Here is a 17,882-nt window from a genome sequence, read left to right on the forward strand (position 1 = left end):
GAAGTGACAAAATATTCTCATTACAGAATCCAATCTATGGAACTCCTAGGCTGAGTGGAAGACAAGATTCTCAGTACATATGAGAGAGTAAGCTAATAGTGAAGGTGATCAGGAAGCTAATAGTGAAGGTGATCAGGAAAATGCTAAGAAGAAGATGACTTAGAGTTGGAGACCAGGACCGCTATTAGCAGGATTGGCCTGCTTATATATTGCTTATATATAATGCTGCACAAAACACCAGTTAAAGTCAATTTTCTCATAAAAGTTGGCTCTGAAACTGGATTTATTTTTAAAACTCTTGATTTTATGGTGTAAGTCATTGGTTTAAACTTTTTTCCAAAATTCATTTTTAGAAACGAACTAGAAGGCACCTTTAAAGAAGACTGTCTATTCAAAATGTGTGATGTTCTAAAAAAAAATTCAAAAATCAAAGGTTGAAATTAGAAAAGACATAAATTCTTACAGGTGTCTCATGTATTGAAAATAGTAAATTACGCATAGCATCACAAATAACACAGTGACCAACACCTCCTAAGCTGGAGCAAATATTATGCTAATTTAGTTTTAAAAAATATTTCAGTGCAAACAATATATAAGGAAGTAAAAATAAAAACCACATAAAACTGTCACACAAAATCACTGTCAACATGTATATTCCTCCCCTTTGTATTATTCATATTTTCACTTATTTTGCTGAATTCCAAAAAGATGCACATAATATTGTATATTGTGTTTTCCATTCATATTTGATTTTATATCATTAAAATTTGTCCCAATAATATCTGGATAACATACAAGCCTATGTGTATCACAATTTACTTAATTATTTACCCAGAACTAGCTATTTCATTTGTTTCCACGTTTTTGCTCTTAAAAAATATTGAGAGGGAACTATTTGTATGTGTAAATCTTTGCTCATGGGACATTGCTTTCTGATAGACGATAGATACGTTTTAGAACCTACAGCCTAAGTCTTCCAGTGTTTCCTTTCAGAAATGAGGAAACTATGGAACAACAAACTTAAATTACTTGCTCCAAGTCAATCAGGTAGTTAGCAGCAGAAGCAGGACTAGAACATGATGTTTTCTGACCTGAACAGAAATGAGGACCTTGTTCTCAGGAGACAAAATGAGAGAATCTTGAGTTAATTCAAAATCAAGCACATTCAAGTACACATATCCACCTCCCCATTCCATCCCTACACCCACTCTCCAACAAAATAGACATATTTAAACGGTACGATGAAACTACTACCTCAATGATCCGGCTGTCAATCCTGTTATATGGATGCCAGAGGCCCCGATCGTCACGCCACTGCCATATCGCACCATCTGTGTTCTGTGCATTTCCCTTCTTCAACATGGTATCAACTGCAAAAATGCCTTCTTTTGGTAAACATGGCATAAGTTCACTGAAAACAAAAAGTACAGTAATTTTAGTAACTTTATGAAATATTAGTAAACGTTAGGTTTATAAAGAAAAATAATCTCACACAAACTACAAGTTATAGTTAGCCCCATCTTTTTTTTTGGAGACAAAGTCTCACTCTGTCGCCCAGGCTGGAGGGCGGTAGCACAACTCGGTTCACTGCAACCGCCGCCTCCCATGTTCAAGTCATTCTCCTGCCTTGGCCTCCCAAGCAGCTGGAATTACAGGTGCTCACCACTACGCCCAGCTAATTTTCTGTATTTTTATTAGAGACGGGTTTTCATCATATTGGCCAGGCTGATCTCGAACTCCTGACCTTGTGATTCACCCACCTCGGCCTCCCAAAGTGATATTTAGCCCAATCTTTACCAAATCAGAGATGTCAGTTCATACAGTTCTTGAGGACTTCGTGGAACAAGATCAATCTGCTCCTGACAACTTCCATTGGAGGCACCACACAGGAGAAAGTGAAGCGTTTCTGCAATGTCTGTAAAAACCAACAACAAAAAACAAAAGCCTATTAAACTAGTTATAGTACCTCATGCAAGGGCAAATATTACCCAAGGGGGGAAAATAATCAGAATTATTTTCTTATAAAGCAACATAATGCAGAAATTAATGTAAAAAATGCAAAAGTGCTGTAATAAAGACCTAAAAAGAAATTCGTGTAGATTTTAACAATCTCTTTCTGGAGACTTCATTCTTTAGACCAAACCTAGCTGGGTGCCTCATCACAATTCCTTCTTAACCCTAAGACTTTAGGAACCCTTTATTTCTTTCCTTGAGAAGCACAGTATTTTGCACAAAAATGCATTCAACATACCACAGATCAAATATATTCATGTATTTGTCTTCAATTCAAATACAATGAAAACGTGTGGCCTATAGTATAAAATGTAACAATTAAAAGTATCTGAATCTTATTGTATTGTGATCAGGAAAACCGCCACCTAAGTGACACTGATTACATGCAAACTTGATACTATCAAGGATCAGGCAGGCATTCTCTACTTTAAGTTTCCATTGCCAGAAGACATCAATTTCTGGAGGACTCTGCAATGATAACCACTCAGATGTGCTGACACCATGAGTGGAAGGAACTCTCACTCTCTACAGTTTAGTCAGTCTAAACCTAAGGAAAGCTGAAACCTAAAGACACAGCGGGGTCTTTGCTGATTGTGTGTGTGTTCCTGTAAATATTATACATATGCAAAATATACATAGACATTTTATTAGAATGTTTTGCCAATAATCTGTAAGTTCGATAATCAAGAAAAATATTCATTAATGATTTGGACAGAGAGATGTAGATAGTGAACTGCCTGCCACACAGAATTTCACAATTAGTGGTTAAGATTTTTTTTAAATTGCGGTTTTGCAACTTTATAGAGAAGTTTGAATACATGGTATGCTGCATTATAAGGATTTTATTTTTTTAGAAGTCAAGGGATGACAACAAAATAGAGACAAATAGAAGAGGTCCACATTTCCTTTTACAGGGTTATTACAGTAAGCAACTATGGTGACCTCCGTATGACAAACATGTGGTAAACTGCCTGGAGCATGCAAAAGAGGTGAAAATATACTAAAAGAAAAAAAAAAGTTAAACAAAAGGCAGGCAGCAATTTTCCAAATTAGTATTTAGGGATGTGCTATAACAAAATATACATTAACAAGAAATAATCTCTCTCACTGATTCAGGAAATGTTGGGATAAACAAGGTTCAAAGAACTCCTAGGGACTTTAGTAAGTAAAATGAATTGTGGATACTCAAGAAGGAGTTGAACCCTTCCCACTCGTATTTAGGAAAAGAACACTTTCTTCAAGACCACTCAAAATAGGGTTGTCTGGAATACCAAGTTTGGAAAAGACTCTATGCTTTATGGAGAATCTTTCCAACTAGCCACCTCAACAACATTATTTTTCTACAAAGTTATGTGCCAATGTGTTAATTCACAAGAAGAGCAACTAAATATAAAACTGAGCTTCCCTAAAATGAAAATATTATACTGCTAAATATACTGTCTCAGACAGAGTGAGACCAAAGATGATTTTATCAGTTAATATCATCACTGACTCCCAGGGTAACATCCATAGAGATTAGAATTATGGCTACGAAATTATGCACAATTAAAGGTATTCTATACAAAAGTGATCAATATTCTACTAGAACCAATCGTAACATCCAGGTGTGATGGCTCATGCCTATAATCCTAGTACTTTGGGAGGCCAAGGTGGGAGGAAGGCTTGAGCCCAGGACTTTAAGAACATCCTAGGCAATACAGTGAGACTTTGTTTCTACAAAAAGTTAAAAAGAAAAAACAAAATTATAATGTATAGATGTTGTTTGGTGCCCCACCATTCTCTGACATCAACTTATTAAGTCTAAGGATTGAGAGAGGAATGGTCAACTACAAGAGCAGTGCAATACAATTTTATTTCCCATACACTGTGTAAAGGTTTAGAAATACCTTTCTAAATTTGAAAGGTCTACATTTGAAAAGATTTAGAAATAACAAATTAGCAAACATCAGAGGTATTCATCATTATAAATACATTCCTACTTTCTGAGGGAAAAAAGCATTCTGGAATCAGAAAAACTGCTAGAAAATCTAACATGGGCAGAAAAAGCAACCTATATAAGCTGAAGACAGCTGGTTATTGGTTAACATAAAACTCAGAATTCTCCTAATCAAGGATGGTTACATGGCAAACATTGCATAGAAATTAATGACTTTGTTTTGTTAGCCCTAGAAACACCAAGGGCAAACATTTAATTTATACTTTAAAAGGAGTATGTTAGAAACATTAACATACCGTCCCAACACAAATTTATTACATATTAATACTTTCCTTTACTATCCAGCGCCTATGATATTAGTAATCTCTTCCACTTGCTCGGCTTATGTTGACTTTACATATTAATGAAGAACCAACTTTTCCTGCTTAAAGTAGAACAGTAAAATTGCACTTACTTTGTTTCATAAGTTGAACAGCTAAAGTTGGACAGTTGGAACACATCAGAGAAAACATGCGAACCACCATTATAAACATCCCAGAACTTAAAATGGGTGGAGTCACTACCAACAGCTGTTGAACATTTGTAAGCAGATCTTTGGAAGCAACCTGCTGGAGTAAATTCTTCACAAACACAAGAATAAAGGAATTATTACATCAAGATTCAGCAATTCGACAACCTCATAAAAATACTACCAAAGACTAAACACTTACCTCCTCATGCTGGAAGTTGTCCACTAGGCGTGCAAAACAAAGGCAAGTGCTTTCTACTGACTTTTTATCCTAGTTTTTTAATAAAGGAAAATAAAATTTATTAGCATAAAGCATTTTCACTGTCATATATCACTATTTTATCTTCTTCCTAATCCCAGATTCTTCAAGGCAAGCTCAATTAGTAAATGATGGCTTTGAAAATGCAGATGGGCCTAAGCAAGGCAGTCAGTAACATCACAATTTCAAAACAAAGAGGAAACAAACCAACCTCTCTCCTGTATAAAGGCCACTACTAGATAAAAGCAAATACACAGAAAAGGAAGAACTATTATGCTTATGCAATCTCAATACCTAAACAAATCTTATACTAAATGAATATATAAATATCCTACTTTCCTTTAAAAGCATTACAAGTAGAAATGTTGTAATGCTTGTAATGTAAGTAGAAAGTGGGTACACACTAAAAAGTTAGAAAAAGGAAAGTTGCGAGAACCAGACATTGTTTCTTGACAATGTTACAAATAGGGCACAGACTTGCAATATTCACTATTACAAACAAGTAATTCACTATGAAAAAGTTACACTACAAAAACAAATTGCCATATTTGTCATAAAAACAGGGTGGTATCATTGACAAAACATTTGAAATAATTGTCATAAAAAGAAGGGAAAGAATGTTTTACTGGCTAGACTAATGTTTTGATAGACCTTGATTTTTCCTAACTTATAAGTGGAATTTTCATATGTAAAAATTAGACTTGTTTCTACAAAAATGAGAATAATTCAGATATTATAAAGGCCTAGAGCCTAAACCTTCACTGACAGTACAATAAATCTAGAAAGAGTGCTAGAAATAGTGACTATTTAACTTCTCCAAATCTTTTGTCTTATTTCTAAAGAACATCATATGGAACTGATTATCACATAACAGAGCACACACTTTTAGACTACAGAAAAGATTATCTCAACTATGTTTTTATTTATTAGTATTATTTTGAGACAGAGTTTCACTCATTACCCAGGCTGGAGTGCAATGGCACAATCTCAGCTCACTGCAAACCTCCACCTCCCAAGTTCAAGCGATTCTCCTGCCTCAGCCTCCCGAGTAGCTGGGATGCATCACCACACCCGGCTAATCTTTTATTTTTAGTAGAGATGGGGTTTCACCGTGTTGGTCATGCTGGTCTCTAACTCCTGACCTTCAGGTGATCCACCCACCTCGGCCTCCCAAAATGCTGGGATTACAGGTGCAAGTTGTGCCCCCAGCCAACTATGTTTTTAAAAATAAACACATAAACACATTTTAAAAACATGAGTAACACTACTTTGTCTTGATCATCTTAGAAGCAAAAGACTCTAGGGTGATTCAATGATCACTACTATTTTATCTTACATAAATCCCTTATTTGGTCAGGAGCGGTGGCTCACGCCTGTAATCCCAGCACTTTGGGAGGCTGAGACAGGTGGGTCACTTGAGTGCAGGAGTTTGAGACCAGTCTGGCCAACATGGCGAAACCCTGTCTCTACTAAAAACACAAAAATTAGCTGGGCGTGATGGCACGCACCTGTAATCCCAGCTATTCAGGAGGCTGAGGCAGGAGAATCGCTTGAACCCGGGAGGCAGAGGCTGCAGTGAGATCACGCCACTGCACTCCAGCCTGGGCAACAGAGTAAGTAAGACTCAGTCTCAAAAACAAAACAAAACAGAACAAAAAAAAAATTCCTAAATTGTTTAAAAATATTTTTATGAACCTAATGTCCCACGGGTCTTAGCCACACTTTGTAATGGCGATTTTAAAGCCAGGTTTCTAGAAATATCTTTAGCAATAACAAACAATGCTTTAAAATATTTCTCTGTAGTTTAAAAAAAAAAAAAAAAAAATCCATTTCTCCATAGCATTGAAGCGGCACTCGCAATTTGTCCTCACCATCCCCGGCCCATAAACCCTGCTTTTCACACTGTATCATCAGGTCCATTGATTCTGCTACCTAGATAATCAATTTTGTTCTTCTCCAACCCCAGACAGCCACAAACTACATTTTTCATTTCTGTTTGGGACACAGTCTAGTCTCTCTTCTGGTCTTAACCCATATCCTCCTGTTCCCATCTGCCTCCTCCAATGCCTCTCAAGAAAGGGTGATCTTTCCAAAAGGAACTTCTGATCATATCACAGAGTAAATACTCAATGTCTGCTGAAATAACAAATCCATCCCTTAAAGTCAAAATTGTTAAAGTCATCAAACATATGAATTACTGTTCGTTTGAATAAATCTACCAAAATTTTATAAAATAACCTAATACGGCACATAACTGGATAAAAATAAAAAATATTACTCAGAACATTTTTGATTATATATGCAGTTGAAAGATTTAAAATACTAACTGAAATTGTCATTTTTAAAAAGTGGCTAGGCACAATAGTTCATGCTTGTAATCCCAGCACTTTGTGAGGCTGAGGCAGGTGGATCACTTGAGGTCAGGAGTTCAAGACCAGCCTGGCCAACATAGCAAAACCCGTCTCTACTAAAAATACAAAAATTAGTAGGGCGTGGTGGCACACACCTGTAATCACAGACTCACTCGGGAAGCTGAGGCAAGGAGAATCACTTGAACCCAGCAGGCAGAGGTGGCAGTGAGCTGAGATCATGCCACTGCACTCTAGCCTGGGTAACAGAGCGAGACTCTATCTCAAAAAAAATAAAATTAAATAAAAAATAAAATTAAAAAAATAAGTAATAAAACACTTAATGGCACATAAAATAGATGCATATTTTACCTGATGTGTTAGCCTTTGGGTTAGCAATGGGAGGGAATCTGCCACAAAATGAAATTCATCTGGTGTGATACTCTGGCAGCAATTGGCTGCAATTGCTAATGCATTTCTTTGGGCATTTATGCTGAAGAATTCTAAGTACAGCAAGCAGTCTGCCAAACCACCCTAAAATATAGAAAACTGTTAAGGTAAAGAAAAATTCTTTATCAGCAATAAAAATAATTTAACTCTTAAAAAGTCTAGCACATTACTTCGGAAACAACATTTGTATCTTACAAAAACTGCAATCAAGTAGCTTGTACAAATGTGGATTTTAAAAATTCTACATAAGGTGAAATGTAGTCCTTCAGTAACAACACTTACCGCCTGTAGAATGGCTTTACTGTGTCTCCGTGACAACATCTCCAAGGCAGTCAAGGCCTGCTCTGCCACATCAATACACTGAATAACTTGCAGCTGGGAACATATAGTCACCATAAGGTTATCATTTCAGTTCTTTTCCAATAACTTATCTTCTACAGACAGTATTTTCTCTAATTTACATCAATGTATACTATCTCAAAACATGTAACCCACCATAGGATGTAAGTCGCTTAGCAGCTTAAGCTATAAAGTATGGCCAAAATAGTTTCCTTTTAACCAGTTTGTGGTTTTAAGATACTGAAAAATGTTTTACATAATAAACCAAACCCAATTACATAACTTTTAAATCTTCAGATTTAAAATAGATGAGTTGTTTTACATAACAAAATTTTAAAATCAGATTTTAACTTTACACCATATTGCAAATTTATGAGATAAAGCAAATTTTGTTGCGCATTAAACAAACAAAAAGGTCCGTAAGACAGACCAAAAACACAGTTTACTACAAATCATATGAAAATTTCTATTCCCCAGATTCAACTTTCTCAGCTACATAATGAGGGTATAAATAGCTATCAACCTCACTGGGATGTTTTCTAGAAATCAGATTATTTTTAATCAAGTACTTTAAAGTTCTTCTCTGAAAGTTCTTATATTAATGTGCTAATTATTACTAAAAATTACAAAACTAGGCTGGGATTCTACAAATGATTTATCTTCAACTTCAAACTATTGATCTGCTGGACATAAAACATTTTTCAGGAATCTTGGCGAAGAAATATACTTTATTTAGATAATGAAAGCTGAAATTCAGGAGTTTGAAACTTGATTTCCCTATGCCTGCTTTTGAACAAATGGGGTAAAAGTAGGATCACCTTTTCTAAAAAGACAGGAATAGCATCTACTACAACAGCAGAAGATCGAGGAAGTGCTTCCATCATGTATGTTAAGGCTCGACAAGCATGGTTCATCTAGAAAAGAAGAGATTTCGATGAATAAAAACTCAAAACTTAAATATCCACCATTTAAAAAAATACAGTATATACTTACAATATCAAAATTATGCTCCATCTGAAGTAATGTAATCTGTTAAAAAGATAACAAAGTATTAGAAGGTATATTCCTTGGGAAAATCCTAAAGGTGTTTCTTCCTCTTCTATTTGAACTTCAGCTGAAATGGTATTATTCGTAGCTTTTACCACACAAAAATAACGTCAAGCTTTTACCACACAAAAATAACGTCAAGATAAAACCTAGTAGGCATACACTAGAAATGATTACACTCATGATGGTTCATCACACACAGTGACTCCGACTTGAGTGTGCTGCTGGATAACCATCACCTCATGATACAGGTCACAAACAAAGCCTTCTTGTTACTTACAACCTATCCTTCTGGTAGCTCTAACCCCTTTCAGAAGCCTATTAATATATCCCTGAGGACTTACCAGTGTTAATAAATACTAGATACATAAATAAACAGGATCAGCAATGCACTGACATTTGTTGAATTAACAAATGTCAGCAAAGATTCAGGACCATAACTCTTGTGAACAAGCTTCTCTAAAACAGACAAGCACCATTTAACTCAGCTTTAAAATACACAGTAATACAGGATTTAAACACAAGATAGATCACATCAGAAACTATGCACTAATTAAAGTCAAATTAATATAATTACTCCATATACGTGGGAATAAGTTTAAATATCGATTTTAGTTTTTCTTGTGGGAAAGATCTTCAGCAGATTTCAGCTATGTTTTTCTAATGAAGGAATGCAAAACTGCTGGGGATACACATGCCGTCCTCTCGAAGCAGCTGAATCAAAGAAACTGATTTGAATCAAAGCAGAAAAACCAAAGAAATTTTCTCCTTGGGGATAAGACAGTCATTCACTGTCTTCTGGTTCAACAGAAATTTTTAAATGCATTGAATTAAGTACCCTTCAATTAAATTTATAACAACAACAACAAACATCAGATATTCTAACACAATACTCACGCAATACGAATGTCTTCTCAGCTCTGAATTGTGCTGGGTAAAGTATACCTACATAGCAGAAGTCCTAAGAACTATTTTTGTTTAAAAGCACTTACACACAAACACCGTAACACATACACACACTCCATTTCAGGACTTAAAAAAAACAAAATCCTATTTATCAAATCACTTAGTATTAGTCACTTAGAACACTTGGTGTAATTTGAAAGGGGTTGTCATGTTAAAAGAAAAAGTACTAAGTTCCCCAATTATTAAACAACCTTGTTATACCGTGTTTGGGAAGGACTGATAAATGCAGATTCCCTTTCACCAAAAATGGCTATTTATGTCACATGACTGTGCTGTGATGAAGAGATATCATAAATAATATTCAACTGTGATAAAACATATATCTGGAGAACTCATTAATAACAGCCATTATTAATAGTGAGAGCATCCTTGTGCAAGTCAATCAGGTACTTAAATCTAACAACCAGCACATTAAGTAAAGTGAATTATGTGTCAATATTTCTGCCTAAACTTAATGGCTTCTTTATTTAACTAATAAAAATTAAAATTTAACTGTAGATAGTATAAGGTAAGCCCAGTTATTTGTTGCTACTTCTTAGTGAACAAACAACAGTAACAATAAAACAAATGAAAATCTGATTCGGGTCACAGAAGCCAGCTATTGAACCAATCAGCAATCTGAGAATGGACATTAACATAGGCAAAATCTGAAAGTTGAAAGGTTAATAATATTGCTATTATGAAACACGCAGAAAGCAACATGTACAACTTTAACTAGAATGGAAATGATAAAATTTGAACACTGGCTTTTATTATCTGCATCTGGGTGGCAGGTGAAGAAATTGTTCTATCCTTTATCAAACTCTGCCAGAGCTGAGCCATCCAAATAAGAACAAGCAGAATAACAATCGTCACCTTGCATTTCACAGGCTTTTCTTTACTCAGTTCTCTCACCAAAACTCAAGCTATCTTCATAATTTGATCAAACAGGACAATATGATGTAACAACCATAACTTCATTTTTTGTCAGCTGTACTGCATATACAAAAAAGATTTACATGGTATTTAATTGTAATTTCCAAAATAAAACATGCTACAAATGTCATCATGTTTATGTTTGTCTTTTGGTAGTGTTTGATTTAGACTCAAATTTTAATCTTACATTATAGCCAATTTCTTTAACTTTGGACAAAGAAATTATCAATCCACTATTTAAACACTGTATTGTGCTAAGGTGCCTACATTTGATAATGGCAATTTTTCTTCCTATTGTTTTCATATTTAAAAGTTTAAGGAATCAAGCTGTTAATAAATTTCTCATATCAAAATATCAACCCATAACTGTGTTGAAAAGGCACTAAGAAGATTTTTTAAAGTCTTTATTTATTTTTCTGAGACAGAGTTTCACTCCTGTTGCCCAGGCTGGAGTACAGTGGCACGATATTGGCTCACTGCAAGAGATTAGAGCGATTCTCTGCCTTCCAGTTTCAAGTGACTGTCCTGCCTCAGCCTCCTGAGTAGCTGGGATTTACAGGCACCTGCCACCATGCCCAGCTAATTTTTTCTATTTTAAGTAGAGACGGGGTTTCACCACGTTGGCCAGCCTGGTCTCGAACTCCTGACCTCAGATGATCGACCTATCTCGGCCTCCCAAAATACTGGGATTACAGGCATGAGCCACCGTGTCTGGCCAACATAAAAGCTCTTAAACTGAAAGGATCCACATATATACCATATGGCTTGAGTAGTAGTCCCATGTAGACACGTACTAAATATGAAACCTTTCTGGCCCCCCGACACAACCCAAAGTGAGCTTCCCTGGCCCATTGCTCCATGGATCACCAGGCTAAAAGAAAAAGCACGTATATTTTACATGGCAGGAGTCAAGGTTACTGATGAGGCGAACAATTTAAAACCAGTCATTTAAGTATCAAGAATTGGGTGACTATTCATCAAAAAATGATTTAGAAAATTTGCTAACTCATTAGCAATTGCTCACAGTATCTATAAGCATGAAATAGAAGCAGCAAGTCATATATTCATCTCTTAACTCTATCATGTTTTAAAAATTAATAATGACAATAATCATACATTTAATAAAAAATCAGCAGATTTCTGCAGACAAATGAGGTAAAATGAGGGAAAAACACTATGCTTACCAAAGCTGGAACAACACTCTTGACAGGAAACCCTCCCAGTGTCTCCTCATTTCCCATGACCAGCAACTGACACATCTCAATAACTGCCTGAAGCTGCTGACTTTCATCACTGGCTTGCAATCCTTGTAGTAGCTGCTGGGCCTTAGAACCTTTAGAGAAAAAAATAATTATTATCTTTAAACACTTAAGAAAATTATTACTAGGTATAAGGTGTGACTCGCAATGTAACTGGTTGCTTATCTTCTTTGGATCCTAACAGGTCTATACCAGGGTCAAGGCACACTGCTAATACACTGAAGGAAGAATTAAATTAGTTGCATCTGCTCTGCCTTATCATGCTTTCACAGTTACATATTTGTCTTCTTAATTGAAAAGTTGACTGGTTTCACAGCAAAAAAACAAAAAAGAATATCCATAAGACCAGTATAAACTGATAGCTTTAACATGATCTGTTTTAAGGAAATATAAATCGTGAGCAAAGGTTTGCTACAATAAAAAAAAAACCTGTTAAACAATGATGCCCATACTTCAAAGGAAACGCTATACACCTCCAAATATCCATACCAGAATAAACAGAATCCAATTAACAGTGAAAGGGCAAGGAAATAAAAAACAAACACAACAATGTATCTAACAAAAAAGGGAATGAAAAGAATATTCTGTAAAAATAAACACACACACACACACAATTATAAACCCTTACAACCTCTTTCATCTCCTGCACAGATGATGGCTATCAGAATGTTTCTACTTTTAAGACTTAATTCCATTACTCCAACAACTGAAAAATGTGAATACTCAACAACCACAGAGAAACAAGTTGTCATTAAGCTGAACAATACACTCCAAAATAAAGTCTACAGGCTGGGTTCAGTGGCTCATGTCTGTAATCCAAGCACTTTGGGAGGCCAAGGCAGGTGGATCACTTGAGGTCAGGAGTTCGACACCAACCTGGCCAACACGGCGAAACCCCGTCTCTACTAAAAATACAAAAATTAGTCTGGCACAGTGGTGTGCACCTGTAGTCCCAGATACGCAGGAGGCTGAGGCAGGAGAATTGCTTGAACCCGAGAGTCAGAGGCTGCAGTGAGCCGAGATGATGCCACTGCACTCCAGACTGGGCGACAGACAAAGACTTCATCTCAAAAATGATTAATTAATTTTAAAAAATTAAGTCTATGAATGTGTTTCATTTCTCATGGACACTTTCCTACTTGAAACCACAATTAATTAAATTAACACTTAACCAATCTTTCATGATGTTACTTTTAAAGCCCCTTCACTTCTTATACCTTTTCAAGTTATTCTTTGCATATTGGACTTTTCCAGTCCTATATCATTAAGTATTGAAATGTGTAGAAATGGGATATATGTCTGGAAGCTGTCAATGAATGTGAAATTCTCATAAAAACTAAAGCTAATAATTTCAGTTGACCATTAGTGATATTCCTGGGGGCATACACCTCTCAAACGGGCACATGGCAATCCATGGAAGTTGTTTTATGGTTTAAGATTGTGGGTACTGCATTCCATAGCTATCGCTGCCTACCTTTACCATAATTAAAATCCATCCAAAAATACATCAGAAGAAAAGTTGGGGGAAATACAATTTAACAATTTTAAACTAAATAATATCAATTCTAGTGAGAGTAGGTTTATCACTTCTGTGTTGACATAATGTAGAAGGAAAAACAAAATGATAGAAAAACAGTGAAAACAAATGAATCTTCCGCTGATTCTAGCTTGACTTTAAAAGGATTAAACAGTTCATATCAAGTATGGCCTAATAGCACAACCCCCTAAGAGAAAGAACTGATATGTATGTGACTAGATGGAGGTCTTATAACCATGTGGGTTGGCAACTGTAAGGACATGGATCTTACACAGCATAATCAAAATTATCATCAATATCAATAAACATCTGGGATGTCCCTAAAAACAACTTACACTAAACTGAAGATAACAACAAAAAGCCAAAACCATAACCAAAACCTGGTTTTCTGATCTATGAAGAGAAACCAACTCTTAGAGTAGTGGATTTTGAATTTACAATCATTTTATACTCTTAAAAACTACTGAGGGACCACAAAGCACTTTTGTTTATGCGGGTTGTATTTATTGATAATTTTAAAATATGTTAATTGAAAGACAAAAACTTTAAATATTTGCCAGTTAACTCATTATACATTAATATAAACAATTTTGATTTTACAAGACCTTATTTTCCAAACCAGGTGGCACAGTCTCAGCTTACTGAAACCTCTGCCTCCTGGGTTCCAGCGATTCTCTTGCCTCAGCCTCCCAAGCAGCTGGGATTACAGGCACAGGCCACCACGCGTGGCTAATTTTTTTGTATTTTTAGTAGAGTTGGGGTTTCACCATGGTGGCCAGGCTGGTATTGAACTCCTGACCTCAGGTGATCTGCCCACCTTGGCCTCCCAAAGTGCTGGGATTACAGACATGAGCCACCGTGCCCGGCCTAAACACCGTATTTTCAATATGAATTTGGTTGCTAATGTAGAACTCATGGATACAGAAGGCTAACTGTATTTATTCTTTAAATCCATGAATAAGTGGACCCAGCACAGTTCAAACTCACGTTGTTCAAGAGTCAACTGTAAATGGAAAAGATTGGCCTTACTGTGTTCCAAAGATTATTAAAAAGACATGTCTTGGGAGTGAAGACCTAATTAAATTAACTTTGGTTCAGTAAGGGCATCTTAGATAAAAACTGAATTATATTTACTAGGAGTATGTGGCAGTGAAAAACACAACGACTGCTAGTACCATTCAGTGCCACTCCTTTATGCTTAAGATCCCACCAGTTTTACCCATTACAGCTTATGAACCATCAGTTCAAACATCAAAGAAGTAGAAGGAAAAATCTTAGTAACTATTATTAGTTTTGACCTTATAGAACTCATTTAAGGGTCTCTCTCAGGAACCAAGAGTCCACAGATCACACTTTGAGAACCGTTATTGTTGATCAGGGTTTGGCAGGCAAACATTTTCTCTCAAGGACCAGATAGTAATTATTTTGGGCTTTACAGGCATATGGTCTCTACCGCAACTACTCAACTCTGGCACTGTAGCTGGAAAGTATCCACAAAAAGTAAGACTAATACAAACAAATGAACACGACTATATTCCAATAAAACATTATGGACACTGAAATTTGATCTGCATTTAATTTTCACATCAGAAAATATTACTCTTTTAAAATGTTTTCAGCCACATAAAAATATAAAATCCATTCTTAAGAGTATACAGGCAGTATAATGCAAAATCATTGGTTTACTATAGCACACCTTATACAAAAATTAGCCGGGCGGGGTGGTGTGCACCTGCAGTCCCAGATACGCGGGAGGCTGAGGCACAAGAGTCACTTGTTTGCAGTGAGCCAAGATCACGTCACTGCACTCTAGCCTGGACGACAAGAGTGAGACTGCGTCTCAAAAAAAAACAAAAACAAAACAAAACAAAAACTGATAGAGGGGAGAGTAAGAAGTTTTGCTAAGACAGAAGAAAATCTTGTACTGTTTGAGATATGATAAAGTATTAATTTAAGGTATGCTATAATAAACCAATGAATTTGCATTATACTCTCTAGGGTACCACTACAAGAAATATACGAAGATATATAACTAAAACAAAAGTTAGAAACAATGAATTTTGGTAAAAAAATCAAAAGCTTGATACCATACTGCTATCATACACACGACTGGTGGAAACGCAAAATGCTACAATCCCAAATTGGAGGAGTTTGCAACACCTACCAAAACATCGTATGCATTTACACCCATTTAAGCAGCAAACCTCCTTCTATAAATCTATCCAAAAGATAACGCTTGAAAAAAATATGAAAGCTACATTTCACTGAAGGCTAGCCAATAGAAAAAAACTGAAAATAACTCAAACGTCCAACAGGGGACTATATAAATAAACTATTTATACCCACACAATGGAGTAACATTGCAGCTCTACAAAGGCCTATCAGTTGAACATACAACACGCGTGTGGCAGCTGTGAAGAGTGAACACCAAAATACAGTATCAAAAGCAAAGTAAAGCGTATAAAGTTTGCTACTCTTAACTGAGAAAGGAAGTCCCACGGACAATATAGATATTTATGGATTTTTTAAAGTAAATAACAGAAGGACAAGCCATAAAATTTAAAAGATTATTTATGTAAGAGGAAGAAGCAGGGAAAATGGAAAGCAAAAGAAGATTTTTCTAAATATATCTTGTATGTAGATTTGACTTTTACAACTATGTAAATATTATATAATTATAAAAGCAAAATATACATTTTAAAAAGCAGTCCCTAAAAATCAGAAGCAAAATGAAGTAAATGAACCAATCCAACTTGGCATAAACAAAGAGATGGAGTATTTCAAATGACTTTAAAACACATTAATTTTAACACAAAGTAAAAAATATCCCAGGAACAGAAAGAACTGTAAAAGAATCTTTTTGACTTCTTTAATAATAATACTTTCAGTAGCAACTTGATATCTTGTACTGTGGGATAAAGTAAATGAGTCACTATGTTATAATTATTGGGAATTAGGACACTCAGCATTGGAGAAAGGAGATATAACATCAATGAAGTTAAATAAAAACCCTGTAGACCTAAATATGAATTGGTGGTATCATACCAACTTTTAAAAGAGTCTAGAAATAATGGTCAACCAGGTAGAAATGAATATGGCAGACTGCGGTCTCCAAACACAAAATAAACAATGCTCTATGGGGAAATGAATAATTTCAGGTATGGGGAGTGTATCAGTTCATTCTCACACGTCTACGAAGAAATATCCAAGACTGGGTAACTTATAAAGAAAATAGGTTTAATTGACTCACAGTTTGGCGTGGCTGGGGAGGAAACTTACAATCAGTGGAAGGTACTTACTTCCTCATGGGGTAGCAGAAAAAAGAGTAAGTGCCAACAGCGGAAATGCCAAATCCTTATAAAACCATCAGATCTAGTGAGAACTCACTATCAGGAGAATAGCATGGGAGAAATCACCCCCATGATTCAACTACTTCCCACTGGGTCCATCCCAGTGGGGACTGTAGGGATTGCAATCCAAGATGAGATTTGGGTGGGTACACAGCCATACCACAGTAGGAAGAAAAAGTAAGTCAACTGAGTTTGGCACATCTTGTCATACCAGAAAATAAGAAGGCTATCAAAAATTACTAAGGTTATGACCAAAAGATTCAGAAGCCAAACTCAAAAAGATCCCATCATCCAATGCTGGGACAATTCAAGTATCAATGAAAATCACCGAAATGTCTAATACACGTCTCAACCTACTGCTTACAATCACACTTAAAAACAAACATGTTAAAAAGCAAAACAAAAATACAACAATGGTACCTTTGGAGGATATAAAAATCACTCCTTTTATTAACCAGTAAAGTGAAAAATAATTTTTCTTGTATCAACTATTGTCCTGGGCAATCAAATAGAAGGTGAGAAGAAGATATCCTTTACATATTTCTACTAAATTATTAATACTTTCTTTACTTCTCATAAATGAAAAGAGATGATTAGGTCTAAAATACTACCATTTTGTAACCCCTATTACATAGGTACTTAGTTTCAACAGCTTGTTAAAAGACAGACACTATGTACTTTCTAAGAACACACTATGACTTTTCAATAGGCTTTGTTTACCACGTTAAGATGATAAAGGCTCTAAACTCAATGCGAAGAGGTCTCTAGATCCAACAACCAGTTTGCAAGAAATACACTTACGATATTGAGACAATGAAACTTTGACATCTATTGGCTATTATTAAGAAACTGCTGGTTGGCCAGACGCGGTGGCTCAAGCCTGTAATCCCAGCACTTTGGGAGGCCGAGACGGGTGGATCACGAGGTCAGGAGATGGAGACCATCCTGGCTAACA

At 35.8% G+C, this 17,882-nt stretch overlaps 1 protein-coding gene across 5 annotated transcripts in view; it reads right to left on the reverse strand.

The window, feature by feature from the left end:
- Window positions 1-17,882, reverse strand: part of TRIP12 (thyroid hormone receptor interactor 12) — a 113,034-nt gene that overhangs the window by 40,885 nt on the left and 54,267 nt on the right. For 4 of the 5 annotated variants that reach the window (XM_011951965.1, XM_011951968.1, XM_011951966.1 and 1 more), the window contains 9 exons: window positions 11,966-12,114; window positions 8,847-8,882; window positions 8,672-8,767; window positions 7,797-7,889; window positions 7,437-7,598; window positions 4,660-4,728; window positions 4,404-4,569; window positions 1,798-1,915; window positions 1,255-1,411 (listed from right to left, as the gene is read on the reverse strand). In XM_011951965.1, the coding sequence (XP_011807355.1) occupies window positions 1,255-1,411; window positions 1,798-1,915; window positions 4,404-4,569; window positions 4,660-4,728; window positions 7,437-7,598; window positions 7,797-7,889; window positions 8,672-8,767; window positions 8,847-8,882; window positions 11,966-12,114 (1,046 nt within the window). Of the gene's footprint in view, window positions 1-1,251; window positions 1,412-1,797; window positions 1,916-4,403; window positions 4,570-4,659; window positions 4,729-7,436; window positions 7,599-7,796; window positions 7,890-8,671; window positions 8,768-8,846; window positions 8,883-11,965; window positions 12,115-17,882 lie in introns of all 5 variants that reach the window. The other variant, XM_011951964.1, reaches the window with a different exon arrangement.

The sequence above is a fragment of the Colobus angolensis genome, unplaced genomic scaffold, assembly GCF_000951035.1.
Source record: "Colobus angolensis palliatus isolate OR3802 unplaced genomic scaffold, Cang.pa_1.0 Scaffold33, whole genome shotgun sequence".
NCBI classification, from domain to species: Eukaryota; Metazoa; Chordata; class Mammalia; order Primates; family Cercopithecidae; genus Colobus; species Colobus angolensis.